Source organism: Quercus lobata, chromosome 7 (genome assembly GCF_001633185.2).
Source record: "Quercus lobata isolate SW786 chromosome 7, ValleyOak3.0 Primary Assembly, whole genome shotgun sequence".
NCBI classification, from domain to species: domain Eukaryota; kingdom Viridiplantae; phylum Streptophyta; class Magnoliopsida; order Fagales; family Fagaceae; genus Quercus; species Quercus lobata.
In genome coordinates, this window is record NC_044910.1 from 33,324,615 (window position 1) to 33,347,273 (window position 22,659).

Consider the following 22,659-nt stretch of genomic DNA (forward strand, 5'->3'; position numbering starts at 1 on the left):
CTACCTCTCATTATTATTATTCTTTCTTTCTCACCGGTACACTCTTCTATCTCCTCTCCTGCTTCTTCTTTTCCTCTCTTACATGGCCTGCCTCTTCTTCATCAGGTTTTAATGGGACCTGCGTACAACCGCGTCTAAGCCGCACGCCGCATCCTAGAAGAGTCCAACATGGGTGCGGCTACCAAATTGCCACACCCATGCTTCCTAGAAGACTATAATGTCTTTCAGATAGTCTAGTTTAGCCGTTTGTTCAAATGTCTGGATTTTTTAGAGGATCTTTAAACTAGTAATCTAATTATGAAAAAAAAGGTGAGCTCCAATTAACACATTTTAACCCACAAAATTATCACTTTATCCATGTATTCCCCTTCCATTTTTACCATATTGTATGTGTGTACATCTCAAGAGCAACAAGGACAATGCTCCTTTATATAGTGGAGTTAATTAAGTATAAATATTATATATCAAGTGTTGTACAAATAGCACACTAAGACTTAAATCAATAATAGTAAATAAGTGAAAATTAAATAACAAGTACACATAAAGAATACAAGAATTTACATGATTTGACAAATTGTCTACCATACGATGATGATGGAAAAATTTCACTATTAAAATCGGAAGATACAATAATGCACAAAAATACTATCAAGAAACTCAAATTCTAATTACATCCTTGTGCTCTCTCACACAAAATACATAAAACTAGAAGCTGACCTCATCTTTTTTCTCTATTCTTTTATGTGGCTATACTGCTAGGTTATTGGAATTCATGCCTATTGCCGCACTTCAACAACTAGTATTTAACTTAATGAGATATAGTATTTTCATACAATATTTTGCAACAACAACAATATTATTATTCATATAATGTTTGAAATACACATGCAAGGACGTTCATATTGTGAAGTGAACACACTGCTCAATTTCTTAACTTCCGAAGTAGAATGGAAGGATGACTTATTCATATAGATAAAGCGAAACTGTAGTTTCTGTTACAAATCATCTAGACCCTAGAAGGTCTGGTTAATAGCGTCTAGAATGACGATAAGCGTAACTATGAATGCATAATCAATATTAGGATAAACTGTCACCATGAAGTTGTCTTTCCCGATCAGAATACTTTTAACTGTCATCTTCTCATGCATCTGCATTTTCAACATTAACAAACTGAATTTAATGTAAGGTTGAAGCCTTCAAATGATAAACCTTAATGTAAGGTTGAAGCCTTCAAATGATAAACCAAGAAGAGGACTTAGTCTTTACATTTAATATAAGGATGACTATATAAGTCTTCAGATGATACACCGAAGAGAGGACTTAGTCTTTCGATTGGAACAAATTAAAACATGACGTACAAAACATGACGTACCTTATTTTGGCTAAGAAGTCCAGTACTTCTATATCATCAATTATTATTCACGTGTTATAACATCTTCCAATTAGGGATATAAATGAATAAAAATGTTTATAAATAATTTCATTGCGTCTCAAGAAAAAAGAATAATTTTATTCGTTTATTTTTGCAAATAAGTCAAGTTCAAAATCAAGTTTAAGTTTGACCATTAAATAAGCTAAGGTAAAATTAAAAAAATATGTTCATTAACAAGTTTGTGAATATGAAACTTGATTTAAGCATATATATATATATATATATGATATTATGTTTGTATGTATATATGTATAAAAACATACTCACATAGCCTGATATATTAGATTGCGTAAGTTTGTGAATACATTCATATATAAGATACCAAATAAGTATTTGTAAATTATTGATAGTTTAAATAGTATTCTATTTTATAGTAAAATTTATAATATAATTTTTAACAATGCAAGGTTGTTGAATCTAGTTTTTATAATTTCATAAAAAAATCATTCTAACTATCTCAAATGATATAAATTTGAAACCATAATTTAGTTATTGATTATAGGAAGGGAAAAAAATTTAGTCGTGTTGTTTACTATATATGAGGATATAAGAAGCTTGTGAACAAATTCAAGTTATTTGACCAAAAAAAAAAAAAAAAAAAAACTCGAACATGTTAGCTGTAGTTGCACGATTTTCCTGGCCCAAATTCTATTGATCAGGCCTTGGCTCAAAGCGCAACCCACAATAAATATTTGTAGAGGATGGGTCAAAGAACTTAACCTCAGTGAGCCTATTCGGTCTGGTACATGGACAATATTATTGCAGAAAACAAAAGCATAAGAATGGATCTCTCAAGTGTAATTCTATTTCTTCAGTTCATAATACAGTTTCTCCGTCCCCTTCTTTGAGGGACTCCACTAAGACTGCCCGAGAACATCTTCTATCCTCAGGAGATCCGAGAGAAGCCTGATGACGCCCAAGTGGCTTTAGAGCAGGACCTGGTGGTGCCTGATGCTGTCCTTGTGCCTGATATGGCGAAGGATCCCGTCGCAGACTCTACCATCGAGGTTCCTCCTCCTCAGCCCGAGCAGAAAGAAGATCCTCCTGCTAAGGCTTAGCCTTCTAGGCTTTTGATCTTTGTACTCTTTCCCCCTTTTTTTTTTTGACTGAGAGTCGTCCTATTTTTCCATTCTTTTGTAAGGACCTCTCTTTCTAATGTACTCGGAATGTTAATATAAAATGTTCGTTTTGCCTACTATGGATGCATGTCAGTAGCGCTCTTCTTTAAACATTTGCAACGATGTAGATACAGATAAACGGTCAAAATAAAATGGGTTTTTGGGCTGCGCATTTGAGGGTTGCGATGGTGCCAGACTGCGCGCACGCATTAAAATGATTTCCTTTAAGTAATAATCTCCCAATCTATCATAAGTAATAATTTCCCCTAAGTCTGTGTTCCGAGGAGCCATGCAGGACTTAGGTTCTGTTTAAAACTATGAATAGTTGCCTTGAGTAATAATTTCCTCTAAGTCTGTGGTCCGAGGAGCCATGCAGGACTTAGGTTCTGTTTAAAACTATGAATAGTTGTCTTAAGTAATAATTTCCCCTAAGTCTGTGGTCCGAGGAGCCATGCAGGACTTAGGTTCTGTTTAAAACTTATAAAAATTGTCATGAGTAATAATTTCCCCTAAGTCTGTGGTCTGAGGAGCCATGCAGGACTTAGGTTCTGTTTAAAACTATGAAAGTCGTCATGAGTAATAATTTCCCCTAAGTCTGTGGTCCGAGGAGCCATGCAGGACTTAGGTTCTGTTTAAAACTATGAATAGTTGCCTTAAGTAATAATTTCCCCTAAGTCTGTGGTCCGAGGAGCCATGCAGGACTTAGGTTCTGTTTAAAACTATGAATAGTTGTCTTAAGTAATAATTTCCCCTAAGTCTGTGGTTCGAGGAGCCATGCAGGACTTAGATTTTGTTTAAAACTTATAAAAATTGTCATGAGTAATAATTTCCCCTAAGTCTGTGGTCCGAGGAGCCATGCAGGACTTAAGTTCTGTTTAAAACTATGAAAGTTGTCATGAGTAATAATTTCCCCTAAGTCTGTGGTCCGAGGAGCCATGCAGGACTTAGGTTCTGTTTAAAACTATGAATAGTTGCCTTAAGTAATAATTTCCCCTAAGTCTATGGTCCGAGGAGCCATGCAGGACTTAGGTTCTGTTTAAAACTTATAAATAGTTGTCTTAAGTAATAATTTCTCCTAAGTCTATGGTCCGAAGAGCCATGCAGGACTTAGGTTCTGTTTAAAACTTATAAATAGTTGTCTAAGTAATAATTTCCCCTAAGTCTGTGGTTCGAGGAGCCATGCAGGACTTAGGTTCTGTTTAAAACTTATAAAAATTGTCATGAGTAATAATTTCCCCTAAGTCTGTGGTCCGAGGAGCCATGCAGGACTTAGGTTCTGTTTAAAACTATGAATAGTTGCCTTAAGTAATAATTTCCCCTAAGTCTGTGGTCCGAGGAGCCATGCAGGACTTAGGTTCTGTTTAAAACTTATAAAAATTGGCATGTAGACCAGCAAGCAGTGGATAGTCACGAAACAAAATGTGGGCGAAGCCATTTTCATTAATAACAATATCTTCTGAGGTTATTTACATTCCATGGTCGAGGTACAGTTTTTTCATCCAAATCTTCTAGGTAGTAGGCGCCTATTCTGACCACGGATGTGACACGGTATGGTCCCTCCCAATTCGGCCCCAACTTGCCCCAAGAGGGGTTTTTTGCGCTGCCCAGAATCTTCCTCATCACGAGATCACCTGGACCCAGAGGCCGCAGTCTGACGTTAGCATCATACCCTTGTCTCAGCTTCTGGTGATAATAGGCCATATGAATCATCGCTTTTTCCCTTTTTTCTTCGGCTAGGTCCAGACTCCGCTCCAATAGCTCGTCGTTATCGTTTGGGGTAAACGATCTAGACCTTAGTGTGGGGAAGTTGTTCTCGATTGGGAGCACGACCTCAGCCCCATAAGTCATCGAGAAGGGGGTCTCACCGGTCGATCGTCGCGGCGTCGTCCGATATGTCCATAAGACGTGGGGGAGTTCTTCTACCCATCTCCCCTTTGCCTCGTCCAGTCTCTTCTTCATTCCGTTCACTATGACCTTGTTCACGGCTTCGACCTGCCCATTTCCTTGAGGGTAGGCGGGGGTGGAGTATCGGTTAATAATTCCAAACTCGCGGTAATACTCCCTAAAGTTCTTACTGTCGAACTGCAGACCATTGTCGGAAATGAGTGCACGCGGAGTCCCGAAGCGGGTGATGATGTTCTTCCAGATGAATTTTTGGGGGTCCACGTCCCTAATGTTGGCCAAGGGTTCGGCTTCCACCCATTTAGTGAAGTAATCAGTTCCGACTATTATGTATCGCTTGTTCCCCGCAACTTTGGGGAAGGGTCCGACTATATCAAGGCCCCATTGTGCGAACGGCCATGGGCTAGAGAGGGGGTTGAGAACTCCTCCAGGTTGGTGGATATTCGGGGCGAATCTTTGGCACTGGTCGCACTTTTTAGCGTATTCTTGGGCCTCTCTTTGCATGTTCGGCCACCAATACCCTTGGGTAAGTGCCCTGTGTGCCAGCGACCTTCCTCCAGTATGACTTCCACAAATCCCCTCGTGTAACTCCTCAAGCAGAGATTCAGATTCTTCTAGATGTACGCAGAGTAGGTACGGTCCAGAGTAAGAGCGTCGATATAGTTTGTGGTCCTCTGATAGCCAGAACCGAGGAGCATTCCTTCGTATTTTCTCGGCTTCCAATTTTTCCTCCGGCAAGACGTCGTTTTGAAGGAAGTTCTTTATGGGGTCCATCCAGCTGTGACTCTTTCTGATCTGATGGACTCTGGCCGGGCTTCTGCTGATGGGGCTTGCCTGGGCTAGATCTTCGACCAGGATCATTCGCGGCAGATTATGCGCCGAGGACATGGCGAGAGTGGCCAGCGAGTCTGCATGGGTGTTTACACTCCTGGAGATGTGCGTCAGATTGAAGGATTCAAAATTCGCCTGTAGCCGCTTGACTTGCCCCAGATACTCTTGCATCCTGGTGTCTCGAGCTTCCAGATCACCCATCACTTGTCCGACCACCAGTCTGGAGTCCGAGAACGCTTCTATTATTCTACCGCCCAATCTTTGAACCATCGTCATCCCTTGAAGTAAGGCTTCGTATTCGGCTTCATTGTTTGTGGCCGAAAACTCGAGCCTCAATGATTTTTCAATGACAGCACCGTCCGGGGATGTTAAAACTATCCCCACTCCTGACCCTCTCTGGTTAGCTGCGCCATCCACGTAGACCTTCCATTGCATGGTCCCAACTGCTGAAACCGCACCAACCGATTTTCCATCCCCGTCTTTCTTCTAGGTTATTGTTTCTATGGAGGGCTCAGCAAACTCCGCCACCAAGTCTGCGAGGACCTGTCCTTTGACGGAGGATCTGGGCATATATTTAATATCAAAGGCTCCCAAGAGCGCACTCCACATGGCGATCCTTCCTGTATAGTCAGCGCTTCGAAGTACTGCTCGAAGGGGAAGCTGAGTTAGAACGATGACCGTATGCGCCTGAAAGTAATGAGGAAGCTTCCGGGTTGCGTGCACTATCGCCAGAATTGCCTTTTCTAGAGGTAGGTATCTCACCTCAGCCTCATGCAAGGATTTGCTCACATAGTAAACCGGTCGCTGCACCCCATTATCATCCCGTACCAGTACCAGGCTCACAGCATGGGGAGCTACAGCGATGTACGCAAACAGCACCTCGTCTGCCTCAGGGCTGGACATGATGGGTGGTCGTGACAAGTATTCCTTAAGCTGCTGGAAAGCCCGAACGCAATCCTCCGACCATTCAAACCCTTTCCATTTGTTTATCAGGAGGTAAAAAGGTCGACATCGGTCCGCTGATCGCGATATGAACCGGTTTAACGCTGCAATCATACCAGTGAGCTTCTGCACTTCCTTCGGATTCCGAGGAACCTGTAGGCTGTTAATGGCTTTGATTTGGTCGGGGCTTACTTCTATTCCCCTGTGGGTGACCATGTACCCCAGGAATTTCCCAGACCCGACCCCGAATGAACATTTGGAAGCATTCAGCCGCAACCGGTGCTCTCTTAAGATAGCGAAGATTACTCCGAGGTCATTCACGTGCTCGGAAACCCTTTTGCTCTTTACAACCATATCGTCTATATAAACCTCAATGATCTTGCCCAGCTGTGGCTCGAACATCCGAGTCATCATCCTTTGGTAAGTTGAGCCTGCGTTCTTCAGCCCAAACGGCATCACCTTATAATGATAGTTTCCGATGGGCGTCATGAAAGCCGTTTTCTCTTGGTCATCCAGCGCAAGGGGTATCTGATGATAGCCCTGGAAGGCGTCCAGGAAGCTCATTCGAGGGTGGCCCACGGTTGCATCCACCAATCGGTCGATTCGGGGTAGGGGGAATGGGTCCTTCGGGCACGCCTTGTTTAGGTCCGTGAAGTCCACGCAGACCCTCCACTTCCCTGTCTTCTTTCTTACCACCACCGTGTTTGCCAACCATTCGGGATAGAAGACCTCTTTGATAGCCCCTGCCCTTTTCAGTTTCGCCACTTCGTCTCTTACGGCACTAGCGTGTTCCTTCGAAGGACGTCGGGGTGGCTGTTTCTTCGGAGCTGAAGAGGGGTTGACGTTCAGGTGGTGACAAATAAGGCTGGGATCAACTCCCGGGGCGTAGTAGGCGTCCCATGCGAACACGTCGACATTTTCTCTGAGAAATCTGACCAGCTCCTCTTTTTCCTGAGAAGGTAATTCAGAGCCGACCTGAAAGAACTTCTCTGGGTCGTCGTTCACAACGATCCGATCTAAACCTTCACACCTTATCTCCTCGGCCAGCCCATCATTTTGCTCTGCCGAGGCGGCTGATTGCTATAAACTTTCAGGGGCCGAGGACTCGGCATGGGGCTGACGTAAGACGGCAGCCACCATACACTGCCTGGATACGGCCTGATCTCCTCGGATCTCTTCTACTCGTCTTCTGGATGGGTATTTTACTTTTTGGTGAAGTGTGGAGGTCACGGCCTCTAGGGCATGGATCCATGGCCTTGCAACTATTGCGGTGTAGGGTGAATAAGCGTCGACCACGATAAAATTCACCTCCACCACCTCCGCCCCAGTCTGTATGGGTAGTCGGATTTGCCCCTTTGGCGTAACCATCCTTCCCTCGAAGCTGAGAAGGGGGGAGTCATAAGCTGCCAAATCTTCTGGCTTCAGGTTCAGCCCCTTGTACAGATCAGGGTACATTATCTCTACTGCACTTCCCGAATCCACCATCACCCTTTTCACGTCGAAGCCCCCAATCCTCAGCGTGACCACCAAGGCGTCATCGTGAGGTTGAATAGTTCCTCTCTTATCCTCATCCGAGAATCCCAGTATCAAAAAGCTTCCCTTTTTTGACCTTTTGGGATCCCTTTGCCTGCCCTCGGAGGGGAGCCGATCAACAACTAACACCCTGGGGATGGGCGGCCCCGTTCTTCCTGGTACAGCGAGGATGACATGTATCGTCCCAGTGGGGGGTCTTAAGGACACGTCCTTTCGAGGCTTTTGTGTTGCTTGGCCGGGGTGGCCACTCGATGGGGGCAGCAGGTGACGTAACTTTCCCTCTCGGACCAACTGATCTAAGTGATTCCGTAGATTCCTGCAGTCCTCAGTAGTATGCCCATGGTCCTGATAATAGTGGCAGTACAGGTTCTGGTTACGTTTGGAAGGGTCTCCAGCCATCTTTCCCGGCCACCTGAAATAGGGCTCATCCCTTACTTTCTCCAGTACCTGTTGTACTGGCTCTCTGAATACGGCATTCACTGTTTGCGGGTTGCTCTGCCCAGCCTGCCGCGAAAAATCTCTCCTCGGCTGAACAGGGTTGTGCCGTTCCGTCCTGAAATCATTTGCTTTGGGGGGGATAACCTTCTCCTTTCCCCTCCCTTGCAGCTGATCTTCCTCCACTCTTTTGTACTTGTTGATCCTATCCCTCAACTAATCAATGTTGGCAACCGGTTTACCAGTGAGGGATTTCCTTAAGCCATGGTCGGTGGGGAGCCCGCTTTTGAATGTGCTGATAGCGACAGTATCATGGTTGTCATCCAGGTCGTTATACACTTCCCAGTATCTATCTGAGTATGCTTTCAGAGTCTCTCCCTCGTGCATGGATAAGGACAATAGCGAACCGAGGGGCCTGGGGACTCTGGTGTTGGTGATAAAGCGGGAGCAGAAATCCCGAGTGAGCTGCTTGTATGAGCTTACGGAATTTGCTTCAGGCCGTTGAACCACCTCATCGCCATTGATCCCAAGCTGGACGGGAAGATTTTACACATAAGGGTTTCATTTTGCGAGTAGATCGCCATCTTTTGGTTAAATTGACTCACATGCTCTACCGGGTCTGCTCGACCGTTATAGATGGCGAATGCCGGTTGGTTGAAACGTCGAGGCAGCTTAGCCCCTTCAATTCTATACGTGAAAGGGGACCTTGAAACCTGGTCCAACGCCTTCTTCATGGCGTCGTTCCCTGAACCTTTGCTGGATGTGCTCTTATACTTCCGCACAGGGCGTGGTTCCTTTTCGTAGGAAAAGGTTTCACTTGGGGGGGTCCTTGACCTCTGTCGGTAACTCACATCCTCCGCATTAGAGGATTCGTCTGAGTCTGAAGGAGATCGTCTTCGTTGTGCCCGTCGTAGCTTCCTCTTCAGATCATCTATCTCTCGCTGCATGGCCTGGTGACTATTTTGCCTCTGGGACACGTGACTACCTATCTGAGTGTGACTCTGGCTTGTTCGGATAGTATGCACACTTCCCTCACGATTTCCCCTGTGGCCTGGGTTGACGGGGTTATTTTGCCTCTGGGACTCGGCGGGTTGTGTCTGTTGGGAGTTAGCCTGGTGAGGATTCTCCTGGTGCGGACCTAGTTCTGCCATGCTTGACCGTTGTGCTAGCTGATGCCCTAGTTCTTCCCACAGACGGCGCCAATTGTAGTTGCACGATTTTCCTGGCCCAAATTCTATTGATCAGGCCTTGGCCCAAAGCGCAATCCACAATAAATATTTGTAGAGGATGGGTCAAAGAACTTAACCTCAGTGAGCCTATTCGGTCTAGTACATGGACAATATTATTGCAGAAAACAAAAGCATAAGAATGGATCTCTCAAGTGTAATTCTATTTCTTCAGTTCATAATACAGTTTCTCCGTCCCCTTCTTTGAGGGACTCCGCTACATTATATAGTTCCCCTCCTCTCATCTCAACCTTACACTTGTTAATCATCTAAGCATCTACTTGAGTACCTGTCCCATCAGACGCCCTCATCTCTCCCTTTGTGAGTTGCAGAGGCCAAGGCGGTACTGTTCAGGGGTCTTTTCCTCATTAATGCGGCCAAGAGGGTGGTTGGGGCGCAATTAATGTGGTGGTAGCTCTCCATAAGATATTTTGGATTTTATTCATTTTATATGTTGGGAGGATGAACTGAAATGGCTGGGGAGAGTTCCTCGTCTGGGCTTCGTGATGTCCGAGGAGGAGTTACTCCTCGGACAGGTTTCCTTGGCGTTTATTGGGATTGGGTAATGCTTCATATGTGGTTTTTCTTCGGACAGGACGCTCCTCGGACGGGCCTGAATTTGGAATAGCCCATTATTTCTGGGCCGGGCCCCACATTAGCTTAGTAATAATAAACTTGAATTCGCCTTGTGGTCTGAATAAAAAGTTTTAAAAATTATGATTTTTTTTCTATCTTTTACTTTTATTTTTAATCTAAAAATGAAATTTGATAATTATGATAATTCTAATTATGATTTGGTAATATTCTAATGAAGAGTTTAAAATTTTAAATATTGAATAGAATTTAAATAATTAAAAAATATATACTAAAAAATAATGATGTATATAATTGTGAATTCTCCAAAATTTATGTGATAATATTAGAGAAAGTTAATATATATATATATATATATATATATATATATATATATATATTGTAGGGGGACAATTTTAGGAGCCCAAACCCCAATCGTGTGAAGTCTCGATCCAAAAAGTCCAACACAATGAATTTAGTAGAGTACGGGTTTAAGAACTAAGGTTAGATAAGTTAGACAGAGATTTGCATTGGATAAAGGTACACATGGACAAGAACAAAAACTATTACGTTGAAAAATCTCACAGTTCGAGGAGATTCAAAGTCTAATTTATGTATACAGACCGGCATATTAGGGTTTCTTTGCATGCCACAGTATTCTCCCCTCTTTTTTCTATCCCCCTTTCTTATGGGGGTTTCTATACATTATATAGACCCTTCTTTAACATCTGGGGCTTTACACTTGTTGATCATCCAAGCCTCCACTTGAGCACCCATCCCATCAGACATCTCTTTCAATCCTTTGTGAGTTGCGGTGACCAAGACAACACTGCTCAGGGGTCTTCTCTACATTAATGTGGCCAGGAAGGTAGTTGTAGTGCATTCAATGTGGTGGTGGTAGTTTTTGCTGAGATATTTTGTGTTTCCATCATTTTCACGTATTTAGGGGATGTGCTTCAGTGGCTTGGACGTACCTCTGCTCCGGATTTTTAGTGTCCGAGGAGGAATTCCTCCTTGAACCTTTTTCTTTGCCTCTCGTGATAAGGCTTAAAACGTGGATCGCTGAGCCACGTTGCCTTCTCGGACGGGCCCAAGGCCCAACTCATTATTTTGGGCTGTAGCCCCTACATATATATATATATATATATATATATATATATATTTTTTTTGATGAAAATTACGGTAACTTTAATATTAAGTCAAAATTTATGTGATAATTTTAGTTATATATATATATATATATATATATTAATCTTTAACATTTAATAGTCAGTTTGTTTCCGCTCGTTTATAATCCAAATTCTTCTACTTCCACTTTTCAAAGTGGGGGACCTTACCTGGGCAACCACAGTGGAAGATTCTCCAGCATAAATGATACAAGATTTTTCAAACCAGCTCCCTTCGACCTTATAATCACAAACATCCTCGTTTCTGTTATTTGCCAAGTACACAAGTAACTTGGTCTTCAGTTGAAGCAGAGAAGATCGCTTTACGCTAAAAATTAGATCAAAGGGGTCTTCACTATCACCCCTAAAGACTTGCCATCTGTCATGAGCAGTCATCATCTACATAAAAACATGAAAAGGATAAAATAAAAAGGATAAATTATTCTAGCTTTTTTTTGAGGTTGGAAATGTGACCTCATATTTACTTAGAAAATGACATTTCTCTTGTGGTTTTTATTTTTGTTTATCATGTAATTAAGCTAGCTAGTAAACATTATTTTAAAGTTATTTTGGATTAGTATTTAATCTCAAAAATATGTATTTTAACTCACAATATTTTTAGGTAATTCAATAGTTTGGAGCGGGTAAATTTGAACCATGAATTCCTTCGTTGGAAACACAAGCAACATCAATTACGACATGACAGTCATAAAGGCTATGATAAGTCAATAGTTAGGGGCTCTTGGCTATTTTGACTCAATTTTAAATGGCAAACAAATGATTAATGTAAGTTAGATTTTTTTTTTTTTTTTTGAAGAGAGTTTCAACTTATGACGTACACTCCTGATGATAACTTTTTATTATCAGACCAAGACACTAATCAGTTTTTGGTGTATACGGAGATTGAATTTCAAATCTTTTATTTAATCATCAAAGACTTTACTAGTTGAGCTAACTAGAACCTACATAAATTAGATTTATTATATAAATAAAAATCTCTAGTGATGCATGCAAATCGTTTTCATTAAAAAAAGGAAGAAGAATAGACTTACAACCTCTCTCCCAATCTCGAACTCAAAAGAATTTAAGTATAATTAAACCAAATAACAAATTCAAAATCTTCAAACCTTCTGTCGAAGAGTGACAATAGGATTTCCAGTACCATCAATCAGGACACGACGGTCACGAAGGCTTAGTATGGCTCCCTTCACTTTCAAAATGACATTCCCATTGGTGTCCGTGACAACAAAGTTGCCATCGGAAATGATCATGACCTTTCTAATAATTGCAAGATCAACTGGGTAAAGTTCACAGTACTGAGGGCCGATAATTGGAACAGGAGTGACAAAAAGTGTACCAGCTGGAGCTATAACTGGAAGGGGTTGAACCATGAATGGTTTGGCCACGACTGGTTTAGCCATGATATTGAGGCAAGAGTACTATAGGTGTTTGTAAATAACACTAGTCTTGCTTTTGGGTCTTTTGCTAAAAGATTTTTGAGTGAGGCCTCTTTTATAGATATTGCTAGGAAGGAACTTTGAATAGAAGTGAGTATTTTATGTGTCGGATATATGCATCATCTTCCTTATTGTGTGTGGATTCCGGCCACATTATTGAAATGGATTAGGAAGAACATATTTTGCAACTTTATGCTGGAAGCTAAGGCGGCTTCCTTTATATTGTTGATGCTAGAATATCTATGCGAGACTTCTTTTATAGGGCACTTAGTAAATCTTTAGATTTATAGTATTTAATTAAATAAGGAAATGGAAAGTATCATTTGCCTCTGTGCACATAATATTTTGCCTTTATATATATATATATATGCTGGAATCTGTGCAAGGCTTCCTTTATATCGGTTTGAGCCTTTGAGGGACCGTTAAATGTGGTTGGGATGAGGCAAAAGATGCAATGTTTTAAAGCCTGACTGAATCAGATTTTGACTCTTCTTATCCAGAGCAAAAATATACAGGCCACATTGTACTTAGAGCTTAAAATGGTCCTCTCAGTCTAACGAGATTCTTGAAATATTTTTCTCAGAAAAAAAGAAAAAAGAAAAAAAAAAAAAGGATTCTTGACATATTTTAATTAGCTTTTCTATATAACTAGTAGCAAACTCATGTGATGAGTGAGAATAAATAATTATTTTGTATTGTAATATAATGTATAAATTTTTATCTAAATTTTTTTGAAGATAATTTGTTCTTCTTAAAAATTAGACAATTTCTATTTGGTCCAATTCGGTTCACTCGATCAATTTCGGTCTCCCTTTAGTCCATTTTAGGCTAATTGGGCCTAAAATTGATTCTTTTTGTAGGTTTTCTTTTCAATCTTAGCTCAAAAATTCCTTTTTGTTTTAATTTTTGGGTTAAAAATTATGAAATTTTATTATATTTGGGCTAAACGCTTTAGTTTTGAGTTAAAAAATACAAAGAAAATACTAAAATAGACGTTAAAAATTAGAAATATGAGCCCTAAAAATGCCATAAAAATGATAAATATTCTGAAAGCTCAAATTAGTGTGAAACACTATAGCTTGTTTAGACGCCCAATTTTAAATTATGGCTAAATTGCTTTTACTTTAACTTATCTAGGTGCGGAACAAGAGTAAATGAAGCGGAATAAACCAGAACTACTCTAGTGCATGAACATAAGCAATAAACAATAAATGTAAGGCACAAAAAGTAAGAGAAGAGAGATGCAACCACAAGATAACACAATGATGTGTTATCGAAGAGGAAACCAAAGAACTCGGTGAAAAACCTTTCCGTGACCCTCCAAGTTGAAATCAATCCACTAGAGAATAAGTTGGTGTACACAAATATCAAAAAGACCCTTCAAGCCTAATCTACCCAATGTACTTGACCTTTCCAAACTCTTGCTACCAATGGACTTCTCAAAGTCTTGTCTTCCCTAGTTATCTGGATCCCACAATACCGCCCGATTGCACCCTCCAAGCCTCATTGGCAAATCCCAAATGCTGCCTAAATTTCAAAACACTTTCTACACTCTAAATAGGTGTGGGTTGTGTTTGAGTACAAATCTCCTCTCAAGGTATAACAATGGGAGAGGAAATGAAAAAAGACTACAATGATTTCTCACTAAAGGATGAGTAGCTCTCTCTAAACAAGGGTGGGTTATGTTGTAGAAACGTCTCTAGGGTTTTCTCTCTGAATAGCCTTCTCTACTTTTGTGGGTAATGAGGGTATATATAGTATGGGTAAAGGGTAAGAAAGTCACACTTAAAATTCTCTATACAGAGAGTTTCGTGGGTATCTCACGAGATGGCCTTTCTTGCGAAGTACTTGCAAAATACAGCTTGACACTTGACTCTTTAGCTTCTAGCATGTGCTTCTCACGTGATCTTTTCACGAGAACCTTTACTTGTGAGCTTCTTACGAGATAGTCGCGAAATTGCACTGATCTTCATTGCAAGCTTAATTCTTCACCAACTTAATACTAAACCCAATACAATAAAATCCCACAAAATACAAGGAAATAATTTATTGCAATTACAACACTTTTTGTCATGGAACAAAGCTAACATAAAAAATAGTTGTAAATCACAACTTTACATATTCAAAAGTCTTATTTGGTCCACATTGGTTCTATTCGGTCCATTCTATCCTCTTCGGTCCAATCTAGTCATATTCGGTCCTATTTAGTCCATTCTGTCCACTAAAGCTCTATTTGGTCCACTTTAGTCCTATTTGGTTCATTCTGTCTACTTTGGTTCAATTTGGTCCTATTCAATCCACTTTGATCCACTTCAGTCCTATTCAGGCCATTCGGTCTACTTTGGTCCTATTCAGGCCATTCGGTCTACTTTGGTCCTATTCAGTCCATTTTATCCACATTGGTTCTATTCAGTCCATTTTTTCCACTATTCAGTTCATTTTGTCCACCTTAATCCACTTCAATCCTATTTGGGCCATTCGGTCGACTTTGGTCCTATTTGGTCTATTTTGTCCAATTTGGTTCTATTTGGTTCATTCTGTCCACTTCGGTCCTATTTAGTCCACATTGGTCTTATTTGGTCCACTTTAGTCTAGCCTGTCCATTTCTGTCCTATTCGGTGCAATTTGTTCCTATTTGGTCTATTCTGTGCATTTCGGTTCAATTTGGACTATTCATTCTTATTCGGTCTATTCAGTCTTATTCAGTCCACCTTATTCCTATTCTGTCCGATTTTGTCCATTTTGTCCACTTTGTTCCATTTTGTCCAATTCAGTCCATTTGGATCACTTCGATTCATTTTTTTTTTCTACTTAGATCTATTTTTGTGTACTTACATGATGAGGAAATACATGTTTGGATTTGAAAGAACCTAATCTGGGGGGCTTCTTTTATATCGTTGATGCTAGAATATCTATTTGCCTCTGTGCACATGATATTTTGCCTTTATATATATGCTGGAATCTATGTAAGGCTTCCTTTCTATCGGTGTGACCGTGTGAGGGACCGTTAAATGTGGTTGGTATGAGGCAAAAGATGCAATGTTTTAAAACTTGACCAAACCGTTAAATGTGCTTGATACAACTTGCACCTTGAAATCTTTAGGATTCTTTGCAAAAGAAAAAAAATCTTCAATATCCAATATATGCTATCTTCTTTGTATAATACCCCATCAAAGTAAGGGATATCATTAAAATTTGGATATCATTAAAATTGAGAACGTGTTAGTTAATAGGTTCACTATGAGCATAGTTGGAAGTGGGGGGATTTGAATCCTAGATTTTTATGTTGGAAATGCTAGGAGGTACTAACTAATTGTGTTACAAGGCTCTAGGCAAAAATTATTGAAATATTGAGAGAAACTAATAACAAGTATACTTTAAAAAAAGAAAAGAAGATGCACAATATACTTAAAAGAAGAAGGAGAAGCCGACGATGAAAATATCAAGCCAAACTTCATTTATTACTATACATCATACAAACTTATTGTTTCCAACCAACCTTCTCAATTTCATTGTACAACATCAGTTTTTTTAGGGGTGGGGTAAATTTGATAGTTTTATAATGGGAAATGACATATTTGAATTCTAAATATCTTTGTTAAAATTACATACCAGTTAAATTACACAACTACTACTGCTTTACTCGGACGGTTAATTTCATCTAGAATCACAATAAGGGCAACTATGAATGCATAATCTATGTTAGGATAAACTGTCACCATGAAGTTATCCTTTCCAATCAAAATGCTTTGAGCCGTGCGCTTCTTATGCATCTGCAATTCCCAAAGTACCAATTGAATTAGTTTAAGCTTTTTCCCAATATTTGTGTATTGAAATTGCGCATTGACAATATTATTAAAAATTCAATTTAGGGTGCTCAAATTCATTTCTTTAAAAGGGGGAAAATGCATATGCCTCAACATATTAGAAATACCTTACTGTGAGAAAGAGCTCAAAAACCACATTTTAAGTGCATCAATCCAAAATTCACAAAGTAATAAAACTCAAATTCATCTATAAATTCCATTGATAGAAAAAAAAATGTTTTGCCAATTTATTTATTCAAATGATTTAAAATATAAATTGAAGAGGAATGGGCTTCAAAAATAAAAATTTGAAGAGTAATGAGAAGGATGCAACTTTTTTCACTAACACTATTTTTATGATTGGAACAGCATTACTTTCACTTACACTTATCAATAATATTCTTTTTTTTTTCACTAATTACAATAGGTAATGTAAAAATTTATGTCTAATATAATGACTCTAGAATTAATGAAAATTGAAATCCAAATTTATCTTTGAATACATCTATCCAAAGCTATAAGGGTAATTGATTATATTAATCATATATTATGAGGTGGTTTTTACCAACTAAGAGAGATTTTGTGCATGTTTAATTGTGCAGTGAATATCTTACTTTGGCAATGACTGTGGAAGAGTCCCCAGCATAAATGACACAAGACCGTTCGAGCCAACTCCCTTCAACCTTGAAATCACAAACCTTCTCCGTTGTGTTATGTGCTAAGTACACATCTAATTTAGTCTTGAGATAGAGCACAGAATGTGTCTTAGCGCTGAAGAGCAAATCTTTAGAATCTGTGCTTTCTCCCCTAAAAGCTTGCCACCTGCTATGTGCACTCATTACCTGCATTAAGGGAAAAAAAAAAAAAAAAAAAAAGCTTATTTAATGTTTCAGATCAAGTAGTATAAATATAAAGATGTATTTAGTGTCATGTAAATTAAAATTTTAAATAACATGACAACATATATATGCATGCACCAGATTAGATATCAATAAAATAAAAATAAAAGCTTTGCCCAGAACACAACATTAATGTCGACTGGGTTCTGCAGCGACACTACTTTTACTACATAACATACCATGTTAACAACGGTGAAAAAATTTGTAAAAATTGTTGTTCCTAGACTCTTTACATAAAAAAGATAAAATTTAAACCATGAAATATACGTGTTGAGACAGGGAAACGGGCACTTATTTAGCTAGCTTTCTTCTCACTGCTAACAAATCAATAAATTTATTTTTTCTTGATCTAAGAACAAATCACTAATTAGAGGTTGGTAATTACCTTATCTCGAATAGTAACAATAGGATTTCCAGCAGCATCAACTATGATCCGACGTTGATGAACGAGGGTTAAGAGGACTCCTTTTACTTTGAAAATAATGTTGCCATTAGTATCGGTGACAACAAAGTTGCCATCACTTATGGTAAAAACTTTCCTGACAATTCCAAGATCCACAGGGTAAGGGGCACAATAGTGAGGGCTAATCACCCAAAGGGGATTAGCTTGTGGTGCACTCGGTTCTGCCATAATGATGGGATTCAAGCTGTTCTATGTTCTATACTTCTATCTTGTTGGTAAGTTTGTCCTAAGAAATTTTGAAGTTTCTTATTTATATGCAGTGGGGGCCTATCCCTTTGTGTATGAAATTCAAGACTAAGAAAATGTTTACATTGCAGTATGCCCCAGAAATTTTCAATTGACAAGTATGATTTTTTTTTTTCCATCCCCACATGGGCTACGGGTTCAAATTTCAAACTCTCAATCCTTGGCAGACTAGAACTTTTCAACTTAGTTGGAAGAGTGAAAACTCAAAAGCTCTGACTTAAGCTACGCTGTGGCCTTTGTGCAGCAGCATTGCCTGAGGGCCTTTTCAACTTAGGTTTTTTTATTTTTTTTTTATCATCAAATTAAAATACCAATCGGTTTTTGTCTTTTTGGTATAAGCTGGGATTGAACTCTAAGTCTCTTATTTAACTATCAGAGATTTTACCAATTGAAATAACTGGAACCTACAATTAATTAGTTTTCTAGTTGCATAAGCATAAATAAATTAAATAATTCAATAAGTTTTGTCACACAAAATTTTCAATAAATGTGTTTTAAAGAAAATGCTAAAATTATTATCATACTAAAAATTTATGACCAAGCGTTATAATAATGCTTTAAAAAAAAAAGTGACAATAATGTAATTGATGTTACTTAAATAATAGAATAAATAGTGTTTGAATTTTGCTTTTGTGATTGTTAACTCATTAATTTATTAGTTTATAAGGTTTATAAGTGTTGCAACACTCATTTCATAATTCACATGAAAGCGATGTTACTCCCGTTAATTTAGGACTTTAACAAGAAAGAAATGAGGAAAAAATGGGAATTACTGATGATAATTGGTCAATTGTATGGTTACATTTTACAAATAAGAATAGAAGACAAATGTTTGCATTTATATGTCCTAATATGAACCAAGATAAGAAACAACACGTTTTGACTTGACTATAATCGTGGAAAGTAAATGGGTATGAAGTTAAATTCCCAATTGCATAGTCAAAACAAGGTCTAATCTGGCAGGCTTGAGTCACCTTATATTAGTCATTCTCTCGCTTTCAAGTTTCAACCTGTAAATGGATTGAAAGAGGGTCTTTATTTTGGCGTGGTCGAAAACTATACCCCGAAACCACAGCTTGATCTTGACAACAGATTGGCTAAAATAAATTGTAGTTCTGTAATTCGGGAAACCCAATTTTTTATAGACTTTTTTGCATCTCACTCATATGCATTTTAAAAGGGTAATAACTAATAACCAGTGCACACATGAAGTCATGAGTTCAGTGCAAAATTATACGAGTACTTTATGTGCAATAGTGTGTGTGAAATAATATCACTCGTAGAAAGCACACTCAATTATGAATTACATATGTATTATTCGTGGCTTATCCGTTATGAATGTTGAACAAGTCCATAGTCTTTAACATTACGGTTCCAACATTTTTTTTAAGCCTCCTTTGACCTATCAATTAATTTTCTTTGCCCAGTATTCCAAACGCGTAGGCAACATGATAATATTAGAACTAGGAATTTCTTTACGTACGGTGCACTTTCTATTCATTTATTATATACATACCTATTTTTTTGAGAAAAATATACATACCTATTTAATCTTAATAGTTTATCTATTATTATACGAACAATGCTATATTTATAATATTTTCATAATAAATCTTATGTCACTTATCTTTTAGTTCAACAATTTTAAATTTAAAAATACAATCTAGTTAAAAGAATAATTTACTATTTTTAAAGAATATGCTAGAGATACAAACAATTTTACAAATTTTTTTACAAACTGTTGATGTGGTGAGTGGCTATTAGTAAATGAAAAAAGTGATTATTAATGGTGGGCCTAGATAAAAACCAATAAAAGATTGGCCACATCAACATTTTGTAAAAATGTTGTAAAATAGTTTGTAAATGTATCATTATTCTAATAATATCAGAACTAGGAATTTCTTTACGTACGGTGCACTTTCTATTCATTTATTATATACAATACCTATTTAATCTTAATAGTTTATCTATTATTACATGAATAATGCTATTTTTACAATGTTTTTATAATATTTTTATGATAAATCCTACGTCACTTTTTTATAATATTTTTACAAATTATTTTACAACAATTTTACAAACTGCTGATGTGACAAATTCTTACTAATTTTAATATAGGCCCATCACTAACATTTCATTTTTACTTACAATAATTATTTGAAAAATACTAAAGTCACATCAACAATTTGTAAAAATGTTATAAAATAATTTATGTCTATAACATTACTCAACAATGTTAAGATAAAAGGAATACAAATGTTGCGCCAATCAAGTAATGATTTTATGGGTGATTGTTATCCTAATCAATGAGGTGTGACTAGAAGGCTTAATTCTCATGGTGACTAGAAGGCTTAATTTGACTTAGCTGGGCCTTTTGAGATTGCTAGTGACATACAACCAAAAGTTACACCCTGTTAGGGTACATTTTTTTACACCTAATATTATTTAAATAACACCTATTTATTTTTCAAACGTCACCAACAAATTATTGGCCATACCTAAATATTTTTTACTATTACTATGCTAGCCTACAACCATTCTTCTTTCCATCACAAAATTGGGCTACAAATGTAAAACACTATAAAACCCAATATTTTTGTAAAGCCTAGATTATTTATTGAGCAAGTTAAAATCTCATTCTTTCTAAAGCCCAAGAATTTTTATGCTTAGCAATATTTGAAAAAGCCCATGATTCAAATACATGGCAAAACAATTTTATTAATGGAATTCAAGTTCATAATTAAAGCCCATGATTCAAATTCATGGCAATGATATTTTATCAATGTGATTCAACCCCATAATCAAAGCCCATGATTCAAACCCATAAGCCCATGATTCAAACCCATGGCAAATTATTTCATCAATGGAATTCAAATACCATAACCAAAGCCCATGGTTCAAACCCAAGGCAAATTATTTATCAAAAAGCACAGTTCTCATTAGTAACATCAAAAAGCCCAGTTCTCACTGGTAATATCAAAAAGCCTAATTTTCATTAGCAACATCAAAAACCCAATTCTCATTGGCAACATCAAAAACCCAGTTCTCGCTGGCAATATCAAAAAGCCCAGTTCTCGTCCAATTTACATTGGCACTATTTTATTAAAAGCCCAAGATTATTAATGCTTGGCAAAAAATATTATGTTATAATTATTTCACTTAAAAGCCCAATGATGAACAATGTTTTAATTTCTTAAACATTACTATGACAATCATCTCAAAAAACCATGGCATCATTTTATAAAAGCTCATGGAAAGTTATCTTGAAGGTTATGATATTTATCTCATAACATACTATAAACCCATAAAACTTATGGTCATTATTTACATCATAACATCCATAATATTTATCTTCAAAGCTCACAGTAACCATTCATCCTACAAGCTCACCATCTAAATTATGATGTGATTTATGGAGTTCATCATTTCAAAAAAATAGTATTTACAAAAGCATTTTGAAGTAATTAAGCTTATACTATTATTTTAAATTTTACAACTCATTGCCCAAAGACCCATTACAAATATCCATCAAAACCCAAAAATGTTCACAAATAATAAGAGTCCATGAGGGATGAAAACCCATGGCAATGTGTGTTATTGATGTCCATTTTGTAGGTTCAAATATGGGATGAACACAACCCAGCCCCGAGGGTCCAGTCCACATGAGCAAGCTCGATCCAAAGAACTCCAACAAGGGCAGAGAACTGAAATACACAACCAACTTCCCTCTTATTCATCCTTGACCAAGGTACAGCTGGAGGCCTCTACAAGAGAACCAAGTCTTTAAGAATGAACTATAGGTTGTCCCATTAACTTTCTGTCACCCTCTACCTGACGTGAACAGTTCCCAGAGGTTGTGATATCAGCGGAAGTCTAATGGGTGATGGAGGTTCATCATTTTCCTTAAGACTACATCTCTAGTGGAAGGGAGCTGAAACCAAGTTATCCAAATCTCAACAAATCAATGCCATAAATGTCAAAAACATTCAAGACATGATTCATGTGCCAAGCCCATGAATCCTAAAGGGGAAAATTTGGGAACATGTGGTTTGGAGGGCATAAAGGGATCTCCAACAGAACCCTTTGAAGTTGGCTTAAACTTTGACACTTGGCTTGGGGTGTTGAATCCTACTTCCTAGGATTCAAATCTCAGTTGCAGCACTAAGATTCCTCCTTGATACTTGCCTTAATCCTATTGATTAAACTCAGCTTCAGAAATCTTGACATTTAATGCAAGATTACCCCAAATACTCACCATGTGTCATATTACCCAAAGAAGCAAAGCAAATCTCCCATTTATGGCCAAATCCTAAGATAATTAAGTTTGTTGTCCTACCCCTGATCAGTCCTACGTTTTTGAACTTTTGTTAATTAATACCTCCCTAAACATCACTATAAAAGGGTAAGCACACCAGCCCATAAAACACAGACCAACCCCTTTGAAATTTCTGGTTTTCTTGCCATTTTGTTGGTGGTTTAGCTGTCCCCAAGCTCAAAAATCATTCCCCTTAGCCCACACTCACTTAGCCTTAGACATTCCCTTTCCTTTTCTACATATTCACAGCTCATAAATGATTCTTAATCAGTCACAAACAACTCTTTACCTATTAAATCCTTAACCTCAACATTA

The 22,659-nt window shown here is 38.1% G+C and overlaps 2 protein-coding genes across 2 annotated transcripts; both read right to left on the minus strand.

The window, feature by feature from the left end:
• Positions 1–837: 837 nt before the first annotated feature.
• Positions 838–12,629, minus strand: LOC115954237 (protein LURP-one-related 15-like). Its single transcript, XM_031072145.1, has 3 exons — positions 12,286–12,629; positions 11,330–11,557; positions 838–1,148 (listed from the first exon to the last, which is right to left on the minus strand). The coding sequence occupies exons 1-3, from the start codon at positions 12,577–12,579 to the stop codon at positions 1,014–1,016; spliced, it is 657 nt and encodes a 218-aa protein (XP_030928005.1). The 5' UTR covers positions 12,580–12,629; the 3' UTR covers positions 838–1,013.
• A 3,486-nt stretch (positions 12,630–16,115) lies between these two features.
• Positions 16,116–17,975, minus strand: LOC115951195 (protein LURP-one-related 15-like). The gene is made up of 3 exons (XM_031068384.1): positions 17,706–17,975; positions 17,036–17,263; positions 16,116–16,388 (listed from the first exon to the last, which is right to left on the minus strand). Exons 1-3 carry the CDS (start codon positions 17,949–17,951, stop codon positions 16,236–16,238), a joined length of 627 nt encoding a protein of 208 aa, XP_030924244.1. The 5' UTR covers positions 17,952–17,975; the 3' UTR covers positions 16,116–16,235.
• Positions 17,976–22,659: the final 4,684 nt, after the last annotated feature.

What these genes read in the sequence shown, in the direction of transcription:
- LOC115954237 (XM_031072145.1), bottom strand. Translation starts at nt 12,579, where the DNA reads ATGGCTAAACCAGTCGTGGCCAAACCATTCATGGTTCAACCCCTTCCA. An exon ending in TTGTCACTCTTCGACAGAAG is followed by an intron (nt 11,558 to 12,285) that starts GTTTGAAGATTT and finishes GTTTTTATGTAG; the next exon opens with ATGATGACTGCTCATGACAG. An exon ending in CTTCCACTGTGGTTGCCCAG is followed by an intron (nt 1,149 to 11,329) that starts GTAAGGTCCCCC and finishes TTGAAAATGCAG; the next exon opens with ATGCATGAGAAGATGACAGT.
- LOC115951195 (XM_031068384.1), bottom strand. Translation starts at nt 17,951, where the DNA reads ATGGCAGAACCGAGTGCACCACAAGCTAATCCCCTTTGGGTGATTAGC. An exon ending in TTGTTACTATTCGAGATAAG is followed by an intron (nt 17,264 to 17,705) that starts GTAATTACCAAC and finishes CCCTTAATGCAG; the next exon opens with GTAATGAGTGCACATAGCAG. An exon ending in CTTCCACAGTCATTGCCAAA is followed by an intron (nt 16,389 to 17,035) that starts GTAAGATATTCA and finishes TGGGAATTGCAG; the next exon opens with ATGCATAAGAAGCGCACGGC.